At 41.7% G+C, this 26,071-nt stretch overlaps 1 protein-coding gene across 1 annotated transcript; it reads right to left on the reverse strand.

Annotated features, from left to right (window-relative positions):
* Positions 1-13,120: 13,120 nt before the first annotated feature.
* SPINK2 (serine peptidase inhibitor Kazal type 2) lies at positions 13,121-25,481 on the reverse strand. Its single transcript, XM_041726221.1, has 4 exons — positions 25,357-25,481; positions 24,242-24,294; positions 15,611-15,720; positions 13,121-13,448 (listed from the first exon to the last, which is right to left on the reverse strand). Exons 1-4 carry the CDS (start codon positions 25,430-25,432, stop codon positions 13,403-13,405), a joined length of 285 nt encoding a protein of 94 aa, XP_041582155.1. The 5' UTR covers positions 25,433-25,481; the 3' UTR covers positions 13,121-13,402.
* Between the last annotated feature and the right edge of the window lie 590 nt (positions 25,482-26,071).

A 26,071-nucleotide genomic window follows, 5' to 3' on the forward strand; every position in this document is an offset into this window, starting at 1 on the left:
GGGAAGGCCTGAAAATATTCCACTATTGTAAAGTGTGTGTTTCTGAAAGTATTATGTTGTAGATCAGTCACCCTGATTTCTTATTTCTGCTATTAAACGGTATCAGGCAAAGAGCCTGGGGTGAAATTGTGATGTAGAACAAGCCTGACCTTAGTAGCTACTCTCATACCCTTATTATTCACAGTTTCCTGGTTTCTAGAACTCTGACCAAGGGGATATTATATTAGCAACTCATTCGGATCACACTGCTGAGATAGGGATGCCAAATAGGCTTCAACTCCTGTGCCAAATTTGATTAGCCAGTAGAGGCTGCCAGCAGCACTGTGTTAAGGATTCTAACTCCAGACTCCATGAGAAAGCATGCTGTGATGGATTACTAACATCCCCCATATTGGGAGCGTGCCACAAAACTTGCCTAGAACTTGCCATCCTGGCATTAAGAATTTAACATATTGCTGTGGGATATTTGCATGTTAGAAGAAGAATGTGAAAGAGACAACACTTTATTAAAACACTGAAGATAAATGGAGGTTCAGACATTTGCAGAAGGGCGATGGGAAAAAATAGCTGGGGGAAGCCATAGAAAGAGAGCAGAAGAAACCGGAAGGAAGATCTGTCCTAAAAGAGACACTCAGGGGCAACTGGGTGGCTCAGTCAGTGAAGCATCTGACTCTTGGTTTCAGCTCAGGTCATGATCTCGGGGGTCAGGAGATGGAATGCTGGATCCTGCAGGCTCTGAGCTCAGCAGGGAGTCTGCTTGAGATTCCCTCCCTCTGCCTCTCCCCCTGCTCATGCTCATTCTCTCTCTCAAATAAATAAATCTTTACCAAAAAACAAAACAAAACAAAACAAAACAAAAAAGCCAGCCAAAGGAAAAAACAAAAGAGAGACTCAGTTTGAAAGAGCACAGAAAAAGTGCCAATCCTAGCTTTGCAAACCACCATTTTATGGATCTAATATTGAGTTTAAATTTTAGTTAAATATATAAAATTTGCCCAAGGTGCTGCAATTTATTTTGCTGCTAATATGGTTTCTATATAACACCACCGCCAACTTTCCATGCTTCACATTACACTCCTTGGTCTGTTGCTTATTTTATTCTCTGTCTGTGATATGAGCCAAGGAGCTTGAGAAAGTGGGCTTACAGAAGGCACAAATGTACCGTATGTTGTGATCAATATGCCCTTGGCATTCAGCAAAAAATAACTCACCCAAGTGCTGCCACTTATTTGGGCACTGACATTTTTCCCAACAGGGTGTAAGTAAGAAGCTCCTCACTCAGCAGCGCTGCAAACACCAAATTCTTTCAGTGCCTTAGTTTTGTATGTCCAAAATGGAAAATAGCAGCCACCAAATCTATCATAGAGAGATGAAGAAAAGGTGGTCTGTTAAAAAGACTCTCTTAACAGAGTTAGATATTTCTAGAGCACAATGATTAAAAAAAAAAAAAAAAAAGGACTCCAAGTTTGGAGTCAGAAGACATGCTGTGCCTTTTAGTTGACCAGGAACAAGGTCCTTTGATCTATTTTAGACTGTTTCCTAAACCATAAAACAGAGACACAACAACCTCCAACTTACAACCAAATCATTGCTGGTTGACAGTTGAAAGAGAATCCATCATGAATGGAACTCTGATTTTTCTATAAGCACAATCCTATTTCCCACCACAAACATTATGATATTGATCATAAAAGGTAGAACAAAAAAATCAAATATAGTTACAGGAATTTATTAAATATGTAAAACAACACAGGCCTAAAAACTTCATAGGAAAAGCTCCTTTTGAGAGGCTTTCTGTTTGGCTTAGATTTGTTGCAGCTTATCAAAATATAAGGCCTATGAGGACAACTTTTCCTAAGACATCACTGTATGGCAAACAAAGGATTTCTTCATTCCTCCAAAGACTAACATACCACATTGAAAATTAGGGTCATCTGTCTTGTACATATTCATTGCTGATTTCATGTGCATGGATGCCTCTGAAAGCCTTTGAGTGAAAATGCTTCTATAGTGCCTCCTTGCTCTTCCTTTGAAGAGAAGAATCCATTGCTGAGCTCCATAACCAAAAGTCCAACATTCCCATTCTGTCTGTATCTGGACCTTTAACCTGCAGCTTGGTCTGCGTTGCCAGGCCAATACAATGTCCTTGGCAATGAGTTCCCAGCCTTTCACTGTTTTTTTGGGTTGTTCTTTTTTTAAATATATATTAGGTTTGGTCATGGTGGTGAAGTTCTTATTTCCAGTAATAAATTAATTAAAAGTGAGGGTCAGAAGTCAAAACATTTCAAATGTGGGTGAAAACATACATGAAAGTGCTTAATAAAATACAAAAGACTGTTTTATTTTCTTTTATTATATTTATTTATTTATTTTAGTAAATCTCTATATCCAAACATGGGGCTTGAACTCATGACCCTGAGATCAAGAGTCAAGAGTCACATGCTCTTTCAAATGAGCCAGTCAGGCACCCCTAAATTATAGAAGACTTTGTAAACTGAAGATAGCTGAGCAAATATTGCATATTGTACTTTATCTGAAGTAATGCAAAAGCTCACAAAGGAAGAAGTTTTAGGATGAAGACAACCAGAGGGGGGACAGTAAAGCAGAAAAGCTTGGGAAGAAAGGTTGGAAGCTTCCTCATAAACTTGCCTACCACAGAGAAGGGGTCTCCTAAATTATCTTAGGCCAGTGGCTAGTTTCTGTGTCAGAGCTGTTTGCTTGGTCAGCTAAGCTTGGTCAGCTAACTCTCCTTCTCTGGAATCTTTTCAAATTCCAGTTTTTCCAGACAATCTGAGTATGTTTCCTTAACTCCTACTCCAGAGGGGAAAATTGTTTCTTTCTTTTTTTTTTGGAAAATTGTTTCTATTTGTCTTTCTTTCCCATCTTTTCACTTGGGTCTTTGACCCCATGTTAATCTCAACTGGACCATTCGTTTAGTTTTTTTCATAGAAATGGTGTCTTCAAAGAATCAAAGCAAAAGAGGCTTTAATAAGCAGTTTGCAAGTGAAATGTGACTCTCCCAGGCCAGTGGCAATGAGTTAGAGACGCGTCACTTAGCTGGTTTCAGGCTGAGCTCCAGAGCTGCTGGCAGTTCCCAGGGAGCCACTGCCCCCTTGTGTCTCAACGCTGGCCAGGAATTACCCCACGCCAGGGAAGAACATTTGGAAAAATCTGTAAAAGATTATTGGTGGGCTATTTCTGCCTCTCAGATTTGTTGGTTTAAGTAAGATTTCCTTCCATCTCATGGCTTTTAAAATCATAATCATTCTTCCTCCCCAATATGCACTTTTTAAAAGTCATTGTGTTATAATTATCAAAGTAGTGTATACTTCTTGAAGAAAAATTCACGTAGAATTATTTAATTTTGTTAACATTTTGATGTATTTCTTCCATGATTTTTTTTCTTTCTCCATATAAGGAAACCCAATTTTACTTGGAAATAGAAAAAAACCCACAGAACTATGAAATCTAATTTTATCATAAATGTTATATAAACATGATCTCTTCTCCACAACAAGAAAATCAACTTTCAAGTTTGCTAGAGTACAAAGAAACAATTTGCCTTTTTTCTTTCAAAAACTATAAGATGATGGGACGCCTGGGTGGCTCAGTGGTTGAGCGTCTGCCTTCGGCCCAGGGTGTGAGCCTGGTGTCCCAGGATCAAGTCCCACAGCAGGCTCCCTGCATGGAGCCTGCTTATCTCTCTGCCTATGTCTCTGCCTCTCTCTCCCTCTGTGAGTGTCTCTCATAAATAGATAGATCAATAAAATCCTTTTAAAAAAACATAAGATGCAAAAAATAGCACTTTAAATCATAGAGCCTTATAAAATTTGCCTATAGTTCCAATTCTGTGAATTACAAACACTGTGGTGAATACAACTATTAAACACATTAAATTGAATATTATCTCATTTTCAAGACAAAAAATACCAAAATTCTTTGCTCTAAAGATGCCCTGTGGAATTAGGAAATTTGGCAGTCTAATTGATCCAGTCATTGGCAACTGCTTTCAGTGTGATTTATCGTATTTCTAAATGCCATGTAGATTTGTTGCTTCCTCCTCACTTTGGAGAATGTAGAAACAAAGGCTTAGATCTGGGCATGTCGGGAGGAGTGGAAAAGGAGTCATTTGTTTCTCCAAGTTCCTTTTCTTCTATATCTTAACTGTTGTCCATATCATCTAGGTGTGCATACCATACAATATAAATATGAATGCATGGTGTCAGAGGGAGTCTGTGACTAAGAACTGGAATGGGCTTAGAGGAAGTTTAATGTAGCTTCAGCTGCTTTCTCTTATCCTTTATTCTCTTTGGGGATCTTGTGACAAAGAGGATATTTCAAAAGAGTCTGGAACAGGAGTTCCCCATTTCTTTGACCCACAGATCACTTGAATTCTACAGGAATAAAGTTCCATAGGCCACCTACTTCCTATATACCACTTTTAAAAAATGTAGATAGGGGCACCTGGGTGGCTTAGTCAGTTGAGCACCCAATTCTTGATCTCAGCCCAGGTCTTGATCTCAGGGTTGTGAGTTTAAGCCCTGTTGAGCTCCACACTGGGTGTGGAGCCTACTTTAAAAAAAAATGCACATAGACATTTTAACACTTTCAGTACAGAAAAATACAACTTCCTCCTGTAAAGATGATCTAGGGGAATTATGCAATTTGGTCATTTAAATGATCCAGTTAATGGCAATTGCAAATGGCCATTATCATGCATGCACATAAAATAATAATGCATAAACCTGAACAATTTTACCAAAAAATTGAATATTAAACTGTTAATTATAACACCTCAAAGTCTCTGATTGCTGTTATCACACATTCTTACTTGTTACCATGCTTGTAATGTGCCCTGTTTTTTAAATCCATTTTTATTCTCTGAAATATATGAGATTTGAATCCAGGTCATGGTAAAACATATATATCCGATATATTTTAGCGGAATTTGCATTTTAGACCAGTCTGTGGAGATGACAGGAAGGATCCAGAGAGATCTACTTGACTAGCTTTTTACAAAAGTAGCAACAGGGTGCTCTACTCGAGAGCAGGTGCGGGCAGTGTAAAAGGTGGGCACACACTTCTCAAGAGACGGCTCAGCAGAGCAGAGGCTGCAGAAAGCCAACCAGGCCACAAGTACCTGGATGAGGTTCATCGCTTTAACCGTTCTGGCTTGTGGTTTCTCTTACCATCTCAGTTGATTGCCTGAGTTCTGATTGAGACTGTTCGAATGAATTCCTCATGCCCCAAGGAAATTTGGCAATTGTCCTTCCCATCTATCTACTCTAGCTCTCTGCTGTCTTTGCCTGCTTCCAAAGTGGGGAGAGCAAACTACAAAGCTGAAAGCTAATGCCAAGCTAGAATTTAGTCATAATTATTATCTTGACCTCTTGACCTGCCTAACCAGATCCAGAGAGACAATGTCATTTTGAGTATTGTTCCTCAGTTTTCTTATATGTAAAATGAGAACATTGGATCAGTTATGTATCTAAGTCTGCCCCCAGTTCAAACACTAGGAGTCTGTGTTTTATACTTGGGCTTCATAGACAGAAACAGCGTTTAGTTTAGCCAAGAAAAAAAAATTCAGTGTTTCAAAACAACTTTATACCTTAAAAAAAAAAAGAAAAAACAAAGCGCTTTCTTAAAAATAAGTATTACTCAGCAAATATTCCAATAAGCAAGGATGCAGATGCCCTTATTTCAAGGCTGAACTCCTGAGAGAGCTTCCCTCCAGCAGCTAGTGAGAAAGTGCCCTATCCCTGGAGGTTGAATGAGAACGATTAACGTCTGACTGTTCAGCCTGCTTTGCTGTGTGAATTTTAGATTCTCCTATTCAAAATACTCTTGCCATCCTAAATCTGGCCATGGAATGCCAAAACCAACAGAACAGAACTGACTTTAGCTGGCAAGTCCAGAATATTCTTTAAGGACTTACCCAGCCAGGTTTGGACTATAGTGGAGAACATAACAAATATGGGTTCAAACCTCATGGAATTTATAGTCTATACCAGATATCAGAATCTTGGTTTCCACAATGAGATACCACCTCACACCAGTGAGAATGGTGAAAATTAACAAGACAGGAAACAACCAGCGTTGAAGAGAATGTGGAGAAAGGGGAACCCTCTTGCACTGTTGGTGGGAATGTGAACTGGTGCAGCCACTCTGGACAACTGTGTGGAGGTTCCTCAAAGAGGTAAAAATAGACCTGCCCTATGGCCCAGCAATTGCACTGTTGGGGATTTAACCCAAAGATACAGATGGAGTGAAACGCTGGAACACCTGTACCCCGAAGTTTCTAGCAGCAATGTCCACAATAGCCAAACTGTGGAAGGAGCCTCGGTGTCCATCAAAAGATGATGGATAAAGAAGATGTGGTTTATGTATCCAATGGAATATTACTCAGCCATTAGAAACGACAAATACCCACCATTTGCTTCAACGTGGATGGAACTGGAGGGTATTATGCTGAGTGAAGTAAGTCAATCGGAGAAGGACAATCATCATATGGTTTCATTCTTTGGGGGAATATAAAAAATAGTGAAGGGGATTGTAAGAGAAAGGGGGGAAAATGAGTGTGAAATATCAGAGAGGGAGACAGAACATGAGAGACTCCCAACTCAGAAATGAACAAGGGGTGGTGGAAAGGGAGGTGGGCAGGGGGTGGGGGTGACTGGGTGACGGGCACAGTGTAGGGCACTTGATGGGATGAGCACTGGGTGATATACTATACATTGGCAAACCAAACTCCAATAAAAAAATATACAAAAAAAAAAAAAGAATCTTGGTTTGCAGAAATGAGAGTTGTTCTGCTTTTCAGAGAAACTTAAAACGATGATCTTATAGGCTCTGCATGGACAAGGGTATCTTTTACTCATTATTGTATACCCAGTGCTCAGCATGTAAGAGATACCCACAAATCTTCATGGCATACATGAATGAACAGGTGTAAAGTGGATACTTAATAAAAACCATAAACCAAGTTTAAGTCATGCTCCTAGAATTGCTCAAGGTTACCTGGGCATTTTATGCTGTTCTATTTTTCAGAGTAACATAGGAAAATAAATGAAATTCACTGCTGGGCAAGAGTCAAAGCTTATTTCTCTTGTAGTGTGTGGGTAGTGTGTTTAAGTTACCTTGCCTGTTTGGGGGGAAGGAAGGAAATTTGGGAAGGTTAGTGGTTTTGTCGTCATTATATCATGAGGCCTCCCAAGCCTTCCTTCAATCAACAAATATGCCCTGTGCTAGGCACTGTCTCAAGCATTGAGGATCCCATGATGAGTAAGAGTGGTAAGATCTCTATCCTCTAGGAGCTTCTATTCTAGAACTTTCCATAGACTATTCTTTTCACCACTTACTTTCAGTGATTATAACTACTACATATATTTTTTAATATATTTATTAATTTTTTATATAAACTTTTGACTATTTTTTTAAGAGTGGATAAGGGGCATTATTTTTTTTTATTTTTATTTTTTTAATTTTTTTAAATCTATTTATGATAGTCACACAGAGAGAGAGAGAGAGAGGCAGAGACACAGGCAGAGGGAGAAGCAGGCTCCATGCACTGGGAGCCCGACGTGGGATTCGATTCCGGGTCTCCAGGATCAAGCCCTGGGCCAAAGGCAGGCACCAAACCGCTGCGCCACCCAGGGATCCCGGATAAGGGGAATTATTTAATAAAGGGTGGATACAAATCTGAATTTGTAATACAACTCTGAGCATATTTGGGGCAGCACTGCATGTATTACATAACAGTGACAGTGAAAATAAGGGCAGGCACTCATTTACCACAAAAAGTGCATATATAGGTACAATATTTTCAGGAAGAAATGTTGTAGTCTCTTTGAACATTTTTTTAAAAGATTTTTAAAATTTATTTATTAGAGACAGGGTGGGGGGTAAAAGCAGGCTCCATGCAGGGAGCCTGACGTGGGACTCGATCCCGGGTCTCCAGGATCACGCCTTGGGCTGAAGGCGGCGCTAAACCGCTGAGCCACCGGGGCTGCCCTCTCTTTGAACATTTTTAAAATTTTTTTATTGGAGTTCAATTTGCCAACATATCTTTGAACATTTTTTAAGTAGGCTCTACACCCAACATAGGGCTTGAACTCACAATCCCAAGGTCAAGAGCTGCATGCTCTGACTGAACCTGCCAGGCACCCCTCTTCCAACATTTTAAATTGGTTTGTCTTCTAACCAAGTAACTCCAATCTTAGGAGTTTGTCCTTAAAAATGCTTGCACACATAAAGAAGGATACATGTACCAAGATGGTACTGCAACATTATTTGTGACAGTGGAAAATGACAACCTAAATGTCCATCACTGAGGAACTGCATAAATAAACTATGTTATACCCATATAATAGAATATAATGTAGTTACTTTTTAAATGAAGTAGATCTATATGTAATGACTGGGGAAAATATACATGATATATTGTTATAGGGCCAGGGGTAATTAAAAAAAAAAAAGCAGGCTGCTTTTCTTTAAATGTATAGTTTTCTCTAAGACAACATTTCAAGTCTGCTAAGCATCTCATATGTATTATTTTATTTACTCCTCACCGCAACATTGGAAAGTAGGTACTGCTTATCATCCTCACTTTACAGATGAGGAAACAAAGTTAAATCATAACTTGCTCAATGAATGTAGATATGTGATTTGGAGCTCATGTGCTTAGTCACTCAGTTATATCCAGGAACCACTTCTCCCTTTAATTAGGCTAGTTTAAGCTGGGATTTTCCCCTTTCAACCAAGAACATCCTAACAACCCAAATATAGCTCAATAGAGACTAGATAAATAATAGCACAATCATACAATGGAATACCATGTAGCTTTTTAAAAGTCTGAGTGGCTCAGTCAGTTGAGCATCTGCCTTCAGCTCAAGTCATGATCTTGGGTCTCGGGGTCCTGGGATCAAGTGCCACCGCCTTGGCCTCCCTGCACAGTGGGGATTCTGCTACTTCTTTTTCCTCTGCCTCTCCCCCCAACTCATGCTCACTCTCTCTCTCTCGCTCTCTCAAATAGGTAAATAAAATCTTAAAAAAATAAAAAGATGAAACTACATATATTAATATAAAAACAAACCTAGGGGATCCCTGGTGGCTCAGCGGTTTAGTGCCACCTTCGTCCCAGGGCCTCATCCTGGAGACTGAGGATCGAGTCCCACATCAGGCTCCCTGCGTGGAGCCTGCTTCTCCCTCTGCCTGTGTCTCTGCCTCTCTCTATCTCTCTGTGTCTCTCATGAATAAATAAATAAAATCTTTAAAAAAAAAAAAAAAACCTAATGTAAGACAGAAAAGCAAGTTTACAGAAAATATATATAAATATATATATGTTTTAAAATAATAGACAAAAGCTTATACAAAAAAGCATGGAAGTATTAACAGTTAAATATCATTAAAAAATACGTCAACAAGGACACCTGGGTGGCTCAGCGGTTAAGCATTTGCCTTTGGCTCAGGTCGTGATCTCGGGGTGCTGGGATCAAGTCCCACATCAGGCTCCCTGCAGCAAGCTTGCTTTTCCCTCTGCCTATGTCTCTGCCTCTTTCTCTGTGTCTCTCATGAATAAACAAACAAAAAATTTTTAAAAATTAAAAATAAATACTGCAACAAAATTCTTATAATACATATCTATACTTTTGAGTTTCTTTTGAAATATCACTATTATTAGTTCTTTCTGACTATAAAAGCCTTCCTTTTCATTATTTTTCTGTCCAAAATAACGGACTAAAACAGGGAGACCCTTTTCCTTTACATATTTCCAAAGTGCTTGAATTTATTAGGAGAGTTTATGTGATAACAATCCAACTCAAGGGCAGCCCCGGCACACTCTGCCTCTCTCTCACTCTCTCTCTCTCTCTCTCTCTCTGTCATGAATAAAATCTTTAAAAAAAAAAAAAAAGACAATCCAACTCAAACTGCTATGAGCAAAACAAACAAACAAAAAAACCCAGCTGCACAGGGGGGAATATTGAAATGGACAGCAGGCCAGCTCACTTTTCAAAGGAGAAGTTGACTAACAAAGCCTAAGCCATGGCAAGGCAGGAAATAGGAGCCCTAAGCCCTCGAACCAGAACCAAAATGTCTACTTTCTCCAAGACACTCTGGGTCTTTTGTTCTGCTTCCCTGGGCATGTTAGCCTCATGCTCTCCTACCATAGTCTTTCTCAATAGTGAGAGGTTAGGGCTTCCAGCAGCTTCTAGGGGCACAGCCTCTCAATCTCACCACCTAAAAGGAGAAAAGGGCTCTTCTCTGAGGATGGACTCTGAATGGTCACAAACCCATTGCAGACCAATCCTGTGAGCAAGGTAGCAGGAATTATGACTGACCGTGACTGGTCTAATTTGGTCCAGGCATTCACCTTTCAGCCTGCCTCCAGGGTCAGGGATATGGGATTCTATAAGAAGGTGGCAGCTTCCTTCAGCCAGAAGTTGGAAGCAGAGTGGAAAAGGAAAGGGGAAGGTAGAAGCAATGCTTCTTTAGGTCAGAAGAAGGGAGAGGTGCTAGGTACACCAAACAATTAGTGTGTACTATACAAGCATAAATTTCTCTTAAAAAAAATTTTAGAGCTATTTTCATCTTGTGTATGTGTATATATTTTTTTTCTCGAGTGATAAGGCTGTGTGGGCAAGAATGTTCTCTGAAACAGTTTTATAATCATTAGAAGTTGTAAACAACCTATAGTTCACATCTATTGATTTTTTTCCCCCTTTTGGATTTTCCCCCTTTTTTCCTTTAGGAACAAAGCACCCAATGTCCCATAGCTAAACCAATCCTACACCACCTTACTTCTTGTGACCACAACAATCAGCCTGAAGGGGGAACATGTAATCTAGCATGAACCAATCAGGGTCTTTGTCCAGAAGAGTCATTTTCTTTTCAGAAAGTACTATTGTTGGGACTATAACTCCAGGAGATTTTACTCACTTGGAACTGATAGGAAATAATTATTTCCTGTTAGCTCAGGAAGCTGCCAGGATAGAATCTGTAACTTCCAATTTTGTCTCTCACACAGGAGGTGAAGCAAGCCTAAGAATGAAGCTGCTTATGCCAAAATAAACAGAGATGAGACATGAAGAGATGGGAAGTCCTGATGCATTAGAGTCCCCAGTTGCCTCTGAGGCAAATAAATAATAAATGTAGCCTCTGAGGCTAATGCTACCCCGCTCTTCTGCAAATATGACTCAATGGGCCAATTAACTCCCTTGTTTGCTAAGACTGTTTGAGTTGGGATTCTTCCAGTTTCAACCAAGAGAATCCTAAAAAACAATCCGAATATAGATCAATAGAGGCTGGATGCCTTATAGCACAATAATAAAATACTATATAGCTTTTGAAAAGAATAATCTGGGATCCCTGGGTGGCGCAGCGGTTTGGCGCCTGCCTTTGGCCCAGGGCGCGATCCTGGAGACCCGGGATCGAATCCCACGTCAGGCTCCCGGTGCATGGAGCCTGCTTCTCCCTCTGCCTGTGTCTCTGCCTCTCTCTCTCTCTCTGTGACTATCATAAATAAATAAAAATTTAAAAAAAAAAGAATAATCTTCATTGACATTAAAAATCTAATATAAGGAGAAAAGCAAGTTTAAGACAGGATTTTGTGTGTGTGTGTGTGTGTGTGTGTTTCTATGTGTCTGTATGATTTGATAGACACACACATACTTAGGGAGAGTGAAAAGGACACTGTGTTCCAGAAGGTTAATACCAGTTACCTCTGGAGGCTAGTATGGACATGACTTCCACTTTTTAAATATCCTTGTGCATTTCTTAATTTTCCAGAGTACATACTACTTTAATAAAACTAAAATCTTAAGCCAAAAACAACTACAGAACATTATTAGAGCCCATTTATTCTATACAACTTCCCACTTTATTGTCTCTGTTCCATCTAAGAAACAGAGGACTGGGAATTTGGAGACCCAGGCATCTAGGCCAGACTTTCAATGGGTTCTATCACTTGGGCAAGGTGGTTTGCCTCTGTGGGCCTCAGTTTCTTTCTTTCTAAGAGGGGTACCTGAAATAACAGCAGCTGCTATTTCAGTGGTTTCTACGTCCAAGCACTGTGCTAAGCAGTTTCCTCTCAACAGTTCCATGAGTTGAGCACTATCCCATTTTCCATATAAAAAAATCAAAGCACAACTGCTAGAATCGGAATTCGAACTCAGGTTTTGCTGACCCCAAAAGCCATATTCTTTCCACTACACACTTTCTCAGCCACCTCTTGCTTCATGGCTCATGGTTTCCTAGAAGCTAGTCCTCACCCAGGATTTGATTCAAAATCCTCTACCTGAAAGCATCATTTTAAAGTAATCCCCCGTCACTTTTATTATTGCTAATGTTTATTCTTAGGTTATATCAAACTTGAAAACAGGATGTTGCAACCTCAGTACTACTGATATTTTGGACTGAAAAAATTCTTGTTGAGAGCTGACCTGGGCACTGTAGGATGTTTGGCAACATGCCTGGTGTCTACCCACTAGACATCAGCACCTACCCTTCAACTGTGACAACAGAACACCAGACATATTGCTGGATGTCCCCTGGGGGAAAATCGCCCTGGAGTCGAGAACCACTGCTCTAAAAGGAGGAAAAAGGGCAGCCCAGGTGGCTCAGCAGTTTGGCGCCGCCGTCAGCCTAGGGCCTGATCCTGGAGACCTGGGATCGAGTCCCACATCAGGCTCCCTGCATGGAGCCTGCTTCTCCCTCTGCCTGTGTCTCTGCCTTTCTTTCTGTGTGTGTGTGTCTCTCATGAATAAATAAATAAAATCTTTAAAAATAAATAAATAAAAGGAGCCAAATACCTGCACAAACCCTGAGAGGAAACTACTGAAAGAAGACATTGAATCTAGTAAATATTTCAACCTGCATGATTCTTTGACTTTACTGGCTCGGGCTAAAATCAGCTCCAAGTATTTCATGGTTATGTGCTCTGTGCAGAACACTGTCCCCATTACATTAACTCTGTAAGATTTGGAGGAAGGGGGAAGTAGAATAAATGTTGCCCTCTCAACGAAGACTCCACTTTGCCCTAATGAAATTGACCTTTGCCTGAAAGGAAAAGAGTCACCAGGAGGCTGCAGAGTAAGAATGGGTATTCAAGAGAGAACAGCAATACTTGAATACAATGCTGATTTTATTCCAGCTAAATAAAGCAATACACAAGGCACCTGGGCAATAAGCTTAACTCAAGGGGTAAAAGCCAAGAAACAAGGATTTTTTGTGTTTGTTTTAATTATCAGTCACTGCACTTAGCTCTCTTCCACACCTCCTTTCAGAAAATGTGGGCTAACAAATCCCATGCAAAAGAACATAGGAAAGAGAAAAAGGGAAAATGGAATTCATCTAGCATATACTGTTGAAGGTGGTTTCTCTGAATTCTCTTCTGTGGACTGCTCCATCAACACGGTCCACTCCGGATTATTTTAACGTCACGCCCATCTTCCCTGCAAATTGAACAACCATAAAGACACATTTATTACCTCCCATACCGAAACTGTCCCGCTCTTTGTACCAAAAAGACCCATGTCGTTATACGTTGGATTCCTTCTAAGGTGATGCTAACTTAAACATTTTTAAAGCTACATCTGGTTAAAAAATGAGTGTAAAAGCCCCAAGTTGGCCACTTTTTTCTAACCCTAGGGTATAGGGTGCTAACCTCAAAAATGCATACTGAGAAGACCTAGTAACTCACTAAAGACTGACACCAGGGGCAGCCAGGGTGGCTGAGCAGTTTAGCATTGCCTTCGGCCCGGAGCCTGATCTTGGAGTCCCGGGATCAAGTCCCATGTGGCCTCCCTGCATGGAGCCTGTTTCTCCCTCTGCCTGTGTCTTTGCCTCTCTCTCTTTCTGTGTCTCTCATGAATAAATAAATAAAACCTTAAAAAAAAAAAAAAAAAGACTGACACCAGAGAATGAACCCCCAAAATACAAATCAGCATCCCTTGTCATAGGGTGCTACTTTGTATGTGATTCCTACTCAGGGTTGACATTAAGCTAAGTTAGAGGAAGACAAGATGGAGTCTCAGTGGCCAATGTGAACTCCTATAATTAATTGTTGGTCAATGTCTGATGCAGACTTAGAGTGTGCCCATACGCATTGGCTCTGTAACCAACAGATAAGTAACTTGTTTGAAAACGTCTATGGTAAGACCAAGTGGATGGAGCTGATGCGGCAAAAATGTTTGGATACAACTGTTACCCCCAACCAAGCAGATCCTTAAATGAAGAAGCCGTCCGGCAGACATTTTAAGGCCAACCAACCACCCAGGCTATAGGTGTAAGTTTGCTGTGCCAGGACAGCTGCTGCTGGAGGCTGTCAGCACAGAGTGGCATGACAGAAATCAAGGCCAAAGCTTGTCACTGGAGAGGTGCCTCACTGCTTGCCTTGTGATGCCTCCTTCATGGATCCTCTTCAGAGTGGTTCATTAATCCCCTCCACTAGTTTTCTTGTGTGACTAACTTGTGTGATAAAGTTTGCAATAAACTGAGTAATTCATGAATTTTATATTAGCACTACATGGTTATTTGAAATGCATCTTAACCCTGTGATTCACCCTGCTTCATACCTATAGGAGTCACATCACCTGTGAGTGACATGAAGGGCATCAAGCATAACATACATTGCTTAACATTCTACTAGGTGGAATGATTAAGACCTATGTCCCAGTTCATATTGCAGGGGATACAGGTTACTTGCACATGCCCTCTGAATTTAAAAGACGATTCAAGAGGCACCTGGCTGGCTCAGTCAGTGGAACATGCAACTCTTGATCTCAGGGTCATAAGTTCAAGAACCACATTGGGTGTGGAGCCTACTTAAAAAACCATTTTTTAAAAATATGAGTAAAGGGATCCCTGGGTGGCGCAGCGGTTTGGCGCCTGCCTTTGGCCCAGGGCGCGATCCTGGAGACCCGGGATCGAATCCCACATCAGGCTCCCGGTGCATGGAGCCTGCTTCTCGAATCCCACATCAGGCTCCCGGTGCATGGAGCCTGCTTCTCCCTCCACCTGTGTCTCTGCCTCTCTCTCTCTCTCTGTGACTATCATAAATAAATAAAAAATTAAAAAAAAATATGAGTAAAAATAAAGGAAAGATGAATATGTCACAGAGTTTAAGAATTAAATATACTAAAAAAAATTTTAAAAAAAGAATTAAATATACTCTTAATTTGGGGAAACTGCCCATTCATGGAGAGTAACATAACCTGGTTATCTGGTCTATAGTTGGCTACTCACAAATGTCATTCTCTAACTTTGACCTGGGAAATGCACTGAATGAATCTGCCTTTTTATTTATTTATTTTTTTAAGATTTATTTATTCATGAGAGACACAGACTGAGGGAGAAGCAGGCTCCCTGCAGGAAGCCCAATGTAGGACTCCATCCTGGATCCCGGGATCACAACCTGAGCCGAAGGCAAGCATCCAACCGCTGAGCGACCCAGGCGTCCCTGATTCTGCCTTTTTAAATGTCAGTCTGAAAACAGAACTATTATGTCACATTTGATTCTTACATCCAAGAAAAGAATTGCTACTTCCTATGTAATCAAAAATCAAGAAAAGGACTAAGGAAAACTTGACCAGTCTATACTATAAAACTATGTTACCTGATTTTCATGCACAGAGTACACTCATTGGGATAAGTGGACATGTCGCTTCCACACACAGGGCTAAAGTCTCTGGGACATCCTGGTAATTTATACTGATTGCAGTTTGGCTAGAAAAGAGAAAGAAAAACAGAAATTACAAAACTGAGACATTCTCATCACAAAATAGCTGAGGATAAGACAAAGTCCCAAGTCTCCTAGATTTCCTAGAAACATCCTACAAAAATAGTTCTATTTCCCACACACAAGAAAGATTTTTTTAAAAAGATTTTATTTATTCATTCATGAGAGACACACAGAGAGAGGCAGAGACACAGGCAGAGGAAGAAACAGGCTCCATGGAGGGAGCCCAATGTGGGACTTGATCCTGAGTCTCCAGGATCATGCCCCGGGCTGAAGGCAGTGCTAAACCAGGGCTGCCCAAGAAAGATTTTTTTAATGCAAAAATCAGGTGCAATATTGAAGCAATAGTTTAATACCTACTATGTAAGAAAGGGACCTCGGTCTGGTTATTTTATTTATTTATTTTTATCTTTTTTTTAGAGGACCCTGAAGGAGAGGGAGGGAGAAAATATTTCAACCACACTCCATGCCTAGTGCAGAGCCTGATGCAGGATCTGACCTGACAACCCTGAGATCATGACCTGAGCCAAAATCAAAAGTCAGACACCGAACTGACTAAGCTACCCAGGCACCCCAGTCTGGCTGATTTTTAAATGAAAGTCCAAGACACACCATCATACCCACTTTGTAATTTGTACTTTATTACTAACTCCAAATGAATGTTGTTACATTCCATCTTAATTAATCCCTTGGCATAATGTCAAGATAAACTCAGGAATCTAATCTTTTAGTCTGGACCTTTAAGATACTGGCATTTAACCAACAGCACCAAAGAAAACAGCAGGTTCAGAATTAGACCATCCTTACGGGTTGTTATGGATTGAATTATACCCATTCAAAAAGTGATTAAGTTAAAGTTGTAACCACCAGCACCTCAGAATGTGATGTTATTGGAAACAGGGTCTTTATATAGGAAATTAAGTTGAAATGAGGTCCGTAGAATGGACCCTAATCCAATATGACTGGTGTCCTTATAAAAAAGAGAAAATTTGGACATAGAGTTAAAACAGAGGGAAGATCATGAGAAGACAAAGTGAATGCCATTTACAAGAAAAAAAAAAAAACATCTGGGACTCCCAGAACCTGGGAGATAGGCATGGAACAGATTCTCCCTCACAGCCCTCAAGAGGAACCAATTCTACCAACACCTTGATTTAGGACTTCTAGCCTCCAGAACTGTGGGACATTCAATTTATGTTGTTCAACTCCTCCAGTTTGTGGAACTTTAGTACGGCAGCCCTAAGAAAGTGACATGGCATCATGGAACTCAACCCTGTGATTAGATGGATTTGAGGCTAGACAAATGATATATCTTTCTCACAGCTGCTAATCTCCAGCAGGGCCAGGACTAGATGTGGTCACAGCGATCAGACTATGGTGTGCAGTCTCACTTTAACAAAGGTCAAATATATGGTCCACTATATTTCTATTTTATAGACATATGTTTATATATATATATATACTTGCTTTGGTAAATGGTAATCACTTTTCTCACTTCAGAATAAAAGAAGTCATCCTGGTTTAGCACTCTGAATAAATGCAGTGCATTTTTCTATTGATATTATCTGGATTTATAAAGACCTAAGCAGGGATGGCCATGGATTAAAATCTAAAGTAAAAGAGGTTTTGTTGACCCTTCCCATTCTCTCATTTAGCCCTCATTCAGGAGCCTGATATGCTGCCCAAAGCTCATTAAGATGATGCCTTGTGAAGCTGCTCTCACAGGCAGAGTGGATGCCCTCTTATCCAATGAGATTGGGACAAGTGGTAGTTGGTTGTTTAGTTGATAAAATCAATTAAAGCAAGAAAACAATAACTGTATTTGCATATATATATACACATACACATGTATATATACACACATATATGTATATATATACCCTAAACATTTTAGCATAAAACACATAGATGAAAAACAAAATTTCCAATTTTTGGATATAAGACACATAGGGCCACCTGTAATGCTACTATAATATAATTTTCCTTGTAGCTAGGGATATACATGGAATTACTGTGCAGTAGCTTCTGGGAATGTCCTTTAAGAGAAAGCAGTTACTTGTCCTTTGTTTCCCTCAATTTTTTTCTCTGTCCATTCCTCCATCCTGCTTCTGGGTGCATGGAGCTCTAATCTCTATCTTATACATCAGGAGGATAAAGGGCACATTCTAGGATGGCAGCACTGTGTGCTCCTATTTTGTCTCTTGTTACTTGCAGCTGAATCTAATCCTGATACAAGAGATCTTTCCTTTGAATGTTTCAACTTCAGCTGACCCTTGAACAAACATGTATTTAAATGTATTTTGTCTCCCTTGGGATTTTCTTAATAACATTTTATTTTCTCTAACTTACAAAAATACCGGTAAGAATGTAACACATACAAAATGTGTATTAATCAACTCTCTTTTTTTTTTCTAATAGAGAGAGAGAGAGAGGACGAGAGAGGGAGGAATGGGGTAGGGGCAGAGGAAGAGAGAGAATCTTAAGCAGGCTCCCCACTGAGTGTCGAACCCAATGACCCAATGAGGGGCTCAATCTCGTGAGCCTGAAATCATAACCTGAGCCAAAATAAAGTCAGGAAGCTTAGCCAACTAAGTCACCTAGGTGCCCCTAATCAAGTCTTTATTTATTAGCAAGGCCTCTGGTCAACAGTAGGCTCTTAGCAGTTAAATTTTGGAGTCAAAAGTTATACTTAGAATTTTGACTATTGGGGGGCGGGGGCGGCATCCCCATCCCCATATTGTTCAGGAGTCAACTATAATTAGGAGTTCTGTGTGCTATCACTGCAAAAATGATACCCATAATAAGTACACACTGTTTTCCTTTCTTTAAAACATGATTACTCAACCACAGTTTATATTTTGGACCAGATAATTCTTTGGAGTGGGAGGCTGGACTGTATGTTGTAGGATGTTCTCTATCCACTAGATGCCAGTATCAACTCCCCAATGATGATGATCAAAATAACAGTCTAAATGTCTGCTGGAGGGCAAAACTGCCCCCAGCTGAGAACCACTATTTTAAAATACAGTGAGAATTTAAGGAGTGCCTGACTGCCTCAGTCGGTAGAGCATGCAACTCTTGATCTTGGGGTTGCAGATTTAAGCTCCATGCTAGTTGTAGAAATTCCTTAAAAATAAAATCTTAAAAAAAAAATACTGTGAGAATTTAAAACAATGTAATATACAATTTTTAAAAATCTTGTTACAATTATTTACAGTTGTTTCACCTACACCTAACTCGACAGCAACTTTTTTTTAACAATATGTCTTTTACCAAGTCTTTCAAAAGCATTCAATTCAGTCCTCATATAATCCATGACTTTATTTCTTTATACTCATGTTTTTATTGTCCTTACATTTTTAGTTAAAATGAGACTGGTAACTGCCACAACAGGCTTGTGAACACACACACTTAAGTCTCGGTAAGAATACAACTCTACTGATGGGAAGTAGTCTGCTGGTATACAAATAAGAGGGTAGGCTACCTACAGCCAGGAAATGGTCATTATGCTGTGGCAATTGTTCAGAGAGAAGGAAGAGGGTCATTTGTGAGTTGCTTAAGCGGAAGGTGTTCAGTGAGTGTTTAGTGTTAACAACTAGCCCCAGTGGACCCACACAGGGCTGCCTGAGCATGTGACCTCAGAAGCGTGTTAAAAACACTGATTTACTGCCATTTGCAATGACATGGATGAAGCTGGAGAGTATTGTGCTGAGCAAAAGAAGTCAGAGAAAGACAAATACTGTAGGATTTCACTCATATGTGGAATTTAAGAAACAAAACAAACAAGCAAAGGAAAGACAAAACAAAACTGAGAGGGAGGCAAACCAAGAAACAGACTCTTAACTACAGAGAACAAACTGATGGTTACCAGAGAGGAGGTTGGGGCTGCGGGGGGGGGGGGGGGGGCAGTGGGGGAAAGGTGGCTGTGAAGTAGATGAAGTAGATGATGAGGATTAAGGAGTGCATTTGTGGTGATGAGCACCGGGTGTTGTATGGAAGTGCTGAATCACTATATTGTCCACCTGAAACTAATATTACACTGTGAACTAAATGGATTAAATAAAACTTAAAGAAAAAAGAAAGAAAAGAAAACACTGATTTGGGACCTCATGCCAGATTCAATTAGCATCTCCAGGGTTAGAATCCGTGTGTCTAGAGGCCCCTGAATTCTGATTCAGCTAGGACTGGGTTTAGGAACTGCTGTTCCCAATCATCTTGACATCCAATCCACTTAGACTACGTTTGGAAGATAAGGGGAATACACTGAGATACACAATTTGGCACACAATTTCAGGGAGCTCCTGCTCTAGACCTTTCCTGCCTCCCTTTTTTTAGCTAAAACATATCTTGCCTATGCCCACTATCTGACTGACTAGATAAACAACTAATTAAAATCAATCTATTGGGATCCCTGGGTGGCGCAGTGGTTTGGCGCTTGCCTTTGGCCCAGGGCGCAATCCTGGAGACCCGGGATCGAATCCTACATCGGGCTCCCGGTGCATGGAGCCTGCTTCTCCCTCTACCTGTGTCTCTGCCCCTCTCTCTCTCTCTCTGTGACTATCATAAATAAATAAAAATTAAAAAAATAAAATAAAATCAATCTATTTAGCCTGAAGGTCTTAGGGTTTTTTATATTCAACAGAAGCTTTCAAATGCTTTCGTCTCAAAGAATGACTAACATATGAATTTTGAGGAGCACTAACAGGCTGGTAAGGAAGTTTTGTTTGTTGTGTTTTGTTTTTTAAGCAGAAGATCTTTGATGTCTCTCAGATCCCCAAGGTATCTAGCCAGCTGGAAGACAATGTTGGTATTCCAGTCTGTTTCCAGTCTCATTCTCTTGATTTCAAAGCTAACTTTGGCTACCCACCATTTAACTTCATTAAATTTAGGCCACTCACTTCCTGGATTTTCTGAGTGGAAACATGAGGCTTTATGAATAAATACTTTTCACTTTTATCAATGAGGTCAAATAATTTCATTAATAAATTATGCCTCCACCAACCCTTAGTTTTATTCAGTTACCCAAATTTATGACAGAAGAAAAACAATTCAGAATAGGTTCACCATCAGGGGAGGCTCTAAATTACATGCCACGACATGCCAACTATAGAAGAGAGTTTATACCCATGGCAGACTGCTCCTCAGAGCTTTAGAAGACACTCTCATTCTGGAAGAGGGCCATCTCGCATTTTTACTTATTTCTTAGAATCAATTTAATATTTGTAGAAGGATGTGATATGCTTTTAAGTAATTCTCAGAGCTTTATACTCTGAATATTTTCTTTTGAAAAATTCAATAAATGAATAAGATTTTAAGAGAGGTGTTAGAGGGAGTCTGCTTCTCTCTTTCTCCTCTCCCCACACCATGCACTCTCTCTCTCAAATGAATAAATAAACCTTAAAAAAAAAAAAACAGTGTGGCACTAGCATAGGGATAGAAGAGCATAAGCTATGGGAAAACAGTGGAAGGTACAGGTAGAAAGATAGGCTGCAGTAAGGACACTCTGTTGACACTGGGAAGTCTCTATGTTCTGCATAGGGACATGCTGTACTTAGAACTGAAGTTTTTTTTTTTAAGATTTTATTTATTCATGAAAAACACGGAGAGAAAGAGGCAGAGACACAGGAAGGGGAGAAGCAGGCTCCATGTGGGAAGCCTGATGTGGGACTTGATCCCAGAATCCCGGGATCATGCCCTGAGCCAAAGGCAGATCGTCAACCACTGAGCCACTCAGGCATACCTAGAGCTGAAGTTTTGAAAGGAATTGCAGCAGCAGTGTGTAGCAGGGGTCAGGAAGTGGAGATAGTAAAGAGTTCAGGAAAATTGCATAGGGGGCCACTATGCTAGCCTAGGTCAGAGGTAATGGGGACCCTAAACCAGAGCAGTGGCAACAGAACTGGGGAAGAAAACAAAAATCTCTTGAGTAATTCATTCTTTTAATAATCCTGTACAAACTGAGCAGAGTCCTGTAGCATTTGCCTCCTGAGAGTGAGTGCCTTTTTAAATTTTGCACCCTAGCAGGATGCCTAGGCAACTCAGCAGTTGGGCGCCTGTCTTCGGCTCAGGGCATGTTCCTGGAGTCCCAGGCTCGAGTCCCACATAAGGCCCCCTGTATGGGACCTGCTTCTCCCTCTGCCTATGTCTCTGCCTCTCTTTGTGTCTCTCATGAGTAAATAATATTTCTTTTTAATTTGCACCCTAGAAAAAGAAAAAAAAAATTTGCACACTAGGCACCCAACTCACCTTATCCTAATCCCAGCCTTGAGATGGAGCTGGGGTTATTCCCATTTTCTGAGAGAAAATCAAACCACCCAAAAATGGAGTCATCTGATCAAAATGTATTATTGGGGTCTGCTAAGAGCTGAAGATTAGAGACCAAATAACAAATAAGACATCATACTTGATCACAGGAGTATACAGTTTACTGAAAGGAGACAGGCAAACAGGCAATTACAATTCAATGCTATGATGAGATAGCATTTACCGTTGAAGGAAACCAGAATATGTCATCCCAAAAATATGACTCTTTGACATAAAATATATTTTGAGCTTAAGGCAATTAAGAAGTAGCAATCCCAAGAAAAGTGCTCTGTATTCTCCCCTTTTCTGCCCAAAGGCAGAATATAGTTTCTCCTTTACTGAAGACAACTCTAGACTCTGCCCAAGGTGGCCCCGGAGGAACCTGCAAACAAACCTTACTCTGTAGTTTCTTCCCATATATTTACCTTCCTATAGTATCCCACCCTTGGAAGCCTAAAACCATTTTACTTTGTCCTGTCAGGTCTCTAGAAATTTGCTCTATATAAGAGTTCTAAACCACCTCTTTGAGTTACTCATCTCTGAATGCTTCCATGTGTGTATGTATGATACACTTAATAAACTTGCTTGGTTTTTTTTTTTTTTTCTTGTTAAACTGTCTTGTGTTCAAGAGGCCCCAGTTGAGAACTTAGAAGTGTAAAGCTTTTAAATCTTTCCTACGGCAGCCCTGGTGGCTTAGAGGTTTAGTGCCGCCTTTGGCCCAGGGCATGATCCTGGAGACCTGGGATCGAGTCCCACGTCGGGCTCCCCGCATGGAGCCTGCTTCTCCCTCTGCCTGTCTCTGCCTCTCTGCCTCTCTCTCTCTCTCTCTCTCTCTCTGTGTCTCTCATGAATAAATTTTAAAAATCTTAAATAAATAATCTTCCCTACACTGTCATGTGATGATGATAACGATGATGATGATGCAGTATAGGTTGAATGGAAACAAAGAAAAAGTGCATCTGTATCTCCTCTGGAGTTAGAAAATGGGATGGGAAGGTTTCCTGGAGAGGTCTACTCTGATTTGAATACTCAAAGTTACTTAACCCCTTGAGGTCGATATCCTTATACATAAAATAATATCTTACAAGGTCACTATGAGGATTGAGAGACTGAATATACAAACAGACAATGTAATATCACTTATTAAAATTGAACTGTGGAGGACCTGAGTAGCTCAGTCAGTTAAGCGTCTGACTCTTGATTTTGGCTCAGGTCATCATTTTGGGGTCACAAGATCGAGTCCCACCATAGGGTCCATGCTGGGCTTAAGATTCTTTCTATCCCTCTGCACCCCACTCCCCTACCACTTATGTGTTTTTTCTCTCTTTCTAATAGACACACACACACACACACACACACACACGTATATAAAAAACTCTGACCCACAACCTACAGCAGCCTACCCAGGAAACCAATTCATTATTTAGAATAACCAACCCAGGAAGCCAGTCTAGTATAAGTCAGACTTGTAAGAAGTCAGACAGCTATCTTTAATGACAATCCAGGAAGCCAAACAATAACCTACATAACAACTAGCCCAAAATGGCCAGGATTTGATTGATACTGACAAGTTCACTAATGTTTTTCCCCACTTCTAACTTAGCACCAACCAGAGAAAGCCAAATATGCACATCTTACCCTTCACATAGGATTCCTGCTTCTAGTTAGCCCACCTTCTAGTTAGCTTCCCCAGGCCAACAGCCTCCAATTAGGGCACACCTGAAATCCTCCCTTCTTCCCACTATAGCGCTTTCTCTCTCCTCTGCCAGCCTTTGAGTTTCCACCAAAACACAAAAGATGTGTGGCTGAATCCTGTGCTACACATCAAGCTCTGAAATCTTGCTTTTGCTTGTTTTCATTTAGTTGGTCTTCATTTGCTTCCACAGACTTATTTAGATAATGTTCATAAAATGTCTAGTACAAAACATAACCATTAGACCAAGGACTTTTGAATCATCAAAGAAACTATTAAAGGAAACAAAGTGCTGAGGCCTTCAAGGACTGAGCTATTTCTGGCCAAAATTTACAATTTTGATCTGCATCAAAAGGCCTGCCTTAGAATCTGATTTCTAAAGAGGCAGTCAACAGTTTCAAAAGTGGCAGGTCAGGGGAAAAAAAAAAAAACAAAAACTGGCAAGTCAGACCTGAAAACTAGCCCCAACCCGAACCCCGTGGGAGTGGAAATAATACAAGTGGGCTCCTACTTACTGTTCTGTATTCTGAAGGTTGACCAAACGCAGAGCTCAAAGAGTCCAAAGAGGCTGTGAGAAGAAGACAGACATCTTAAAGTATATGATTAAGGTCAATTCTTATTCATAAGGGGCTTTTAAAATCCAGCTTATGCTTTATCCTGGCCACAACCTCTCCCTTCCTCTCAGATGCCTAGCTTCTTGGAACAGCCCCCATCACCCACACCCCCAAAGAAGGCTAATAAGTTGTTTTCTGGCACCTCTCCTGGCAGGCACACAGAAGGAATATTTGGTAGGGATTCTGGAACTGACTACCCTAACACACTGGTTTGAGAAAGCACTTCGGAGCTATGAAATAAAAGAGAAGTAACTCTTACTAATTCACCATATTCTCCTCTGTGGCTCAGGGTAACAGACGCAAAACTGAACATTAGGTGCTACCATTTTAATTCCATTTTCAGGGGATCCATGGGTGGCTCAGCGGTTTGGCGCCTGCCTTTGGCCCAGGGCGCGATCCTGGAGTCCCGGGATCGAGTCCTGCATCGGGCTCCCGGCATGGAGCCTGCTTCTCCCTCCTCCTGTGTCTCTGCCTCTCTCTCTATCATAAATAAATAAATAAATCTTTAAAAATAAAAAATAATTTAAAAAATAATAATAATTCCATTTTCAAACAGGTGTCAAGTCTGGCTGGACTTAAAGCCCCTTTCTCATAAGCCTCAGAGTGCCTGATGCACTTGGCATTCACAATCCCTAGTTCCTGTTCATTTCCTGCCGGGGTTCAGTAGGGCCCCCGTGTCCACACACACACACACACACACAAATTCTAATAATCTTGGGCTCCAAAAAATCTTCAAGGGAGAGAGACAGCAGATAGCTGGGTGTCACTAAGAAGAGGCCAGGAGCCAAGGCCAAGCAAGAAGGAAAGAGCGGCGCTGGCCCCAGGGCCATCCCCCAGCCCTGCACCCCGCCCCCCGTCCGAGCCCCTGGAAGCGCACAGGCCAGGCTGCGGGGAACCGCCAGTAACGGGTGCGCGGAGGGCCGCCGGGCCGGGGGGCTGGGAGCCCCGGGCCAGACCCACTTTCGGATACTCCGCCCGCAGCCGTGCCGGCCGACCAGACCCGCGGGGAGGGCTACCTGCCACGTCCCGGGCCAGGAGCAGCAGCACCAAGCTCACCGCCCGGAGCGCCAGGCTCCCTCCGCGGCCCGCCATCCGAACCCTGCTCCGGGCGCCCAGGTCCGAGCGGCTGCGGGCTGGCGGGGGGCGGGGAAGGGGCGGTGCTACGGGGGCGGTGCTACGGGCGGGGCTACAGGGGAGGGGAATAGTGGGCGTGGTTACAAGGGGCGGGGCCACGGGGAGGGGAATAGTGGGCGTGGTTACAAGGGGGCGGGGCTACACGGGCGAGGGTTTACATGGGGGCGTGGTCACGGGGCGGGGCTACAGGGGAGGGGAATAGTGGCCGTGGTTACGGGGCGGGGCTACGGGGCGGGGCTATATGTGGGCGTGGTTACTGGGCGTGGTTACAGGGGGCGGGGCTACATGGGGCGTGGTCACGGGGCGGGACTGGGGGCGGGGCTACAGTGGGCGGGGGCTACGGGGCGGGGCTACAGGGCGGGGCTAGCCCCCCACCTCGCCATCCTTCTCCTCCTAAAGTGGGTATCATAACTAATTAAGGAGAGACACTGAGACCCAGGCAGAGGGAGAAGCAGGCCCCGAGCAGGGAGCCGGATGCGGGACTCGATCCCAGATCTCCAGGATCATGCCCTGGGCTGAAGGCGGCGCTACACTGCTGAGCCCCCCCCGCCCCCCCCCCCACCCCGGGCTGCCCTCGTATGAGTATTAAATGAGGTA

This window comes from Vulpes lagopus, chromosome 12, assembly GCF_018345385.1.
Source record: "Vulpes lagopus strain Blue_001 chromosome 12, ASM1834538v1, whole genome shotgun sequence".
Classification (NCBI taxonomy): Eukaryota; Metazoa; Chordata; class Mammalia; order Carnivora; family Canidae; genus Vulpes; species Vulpes lagopus.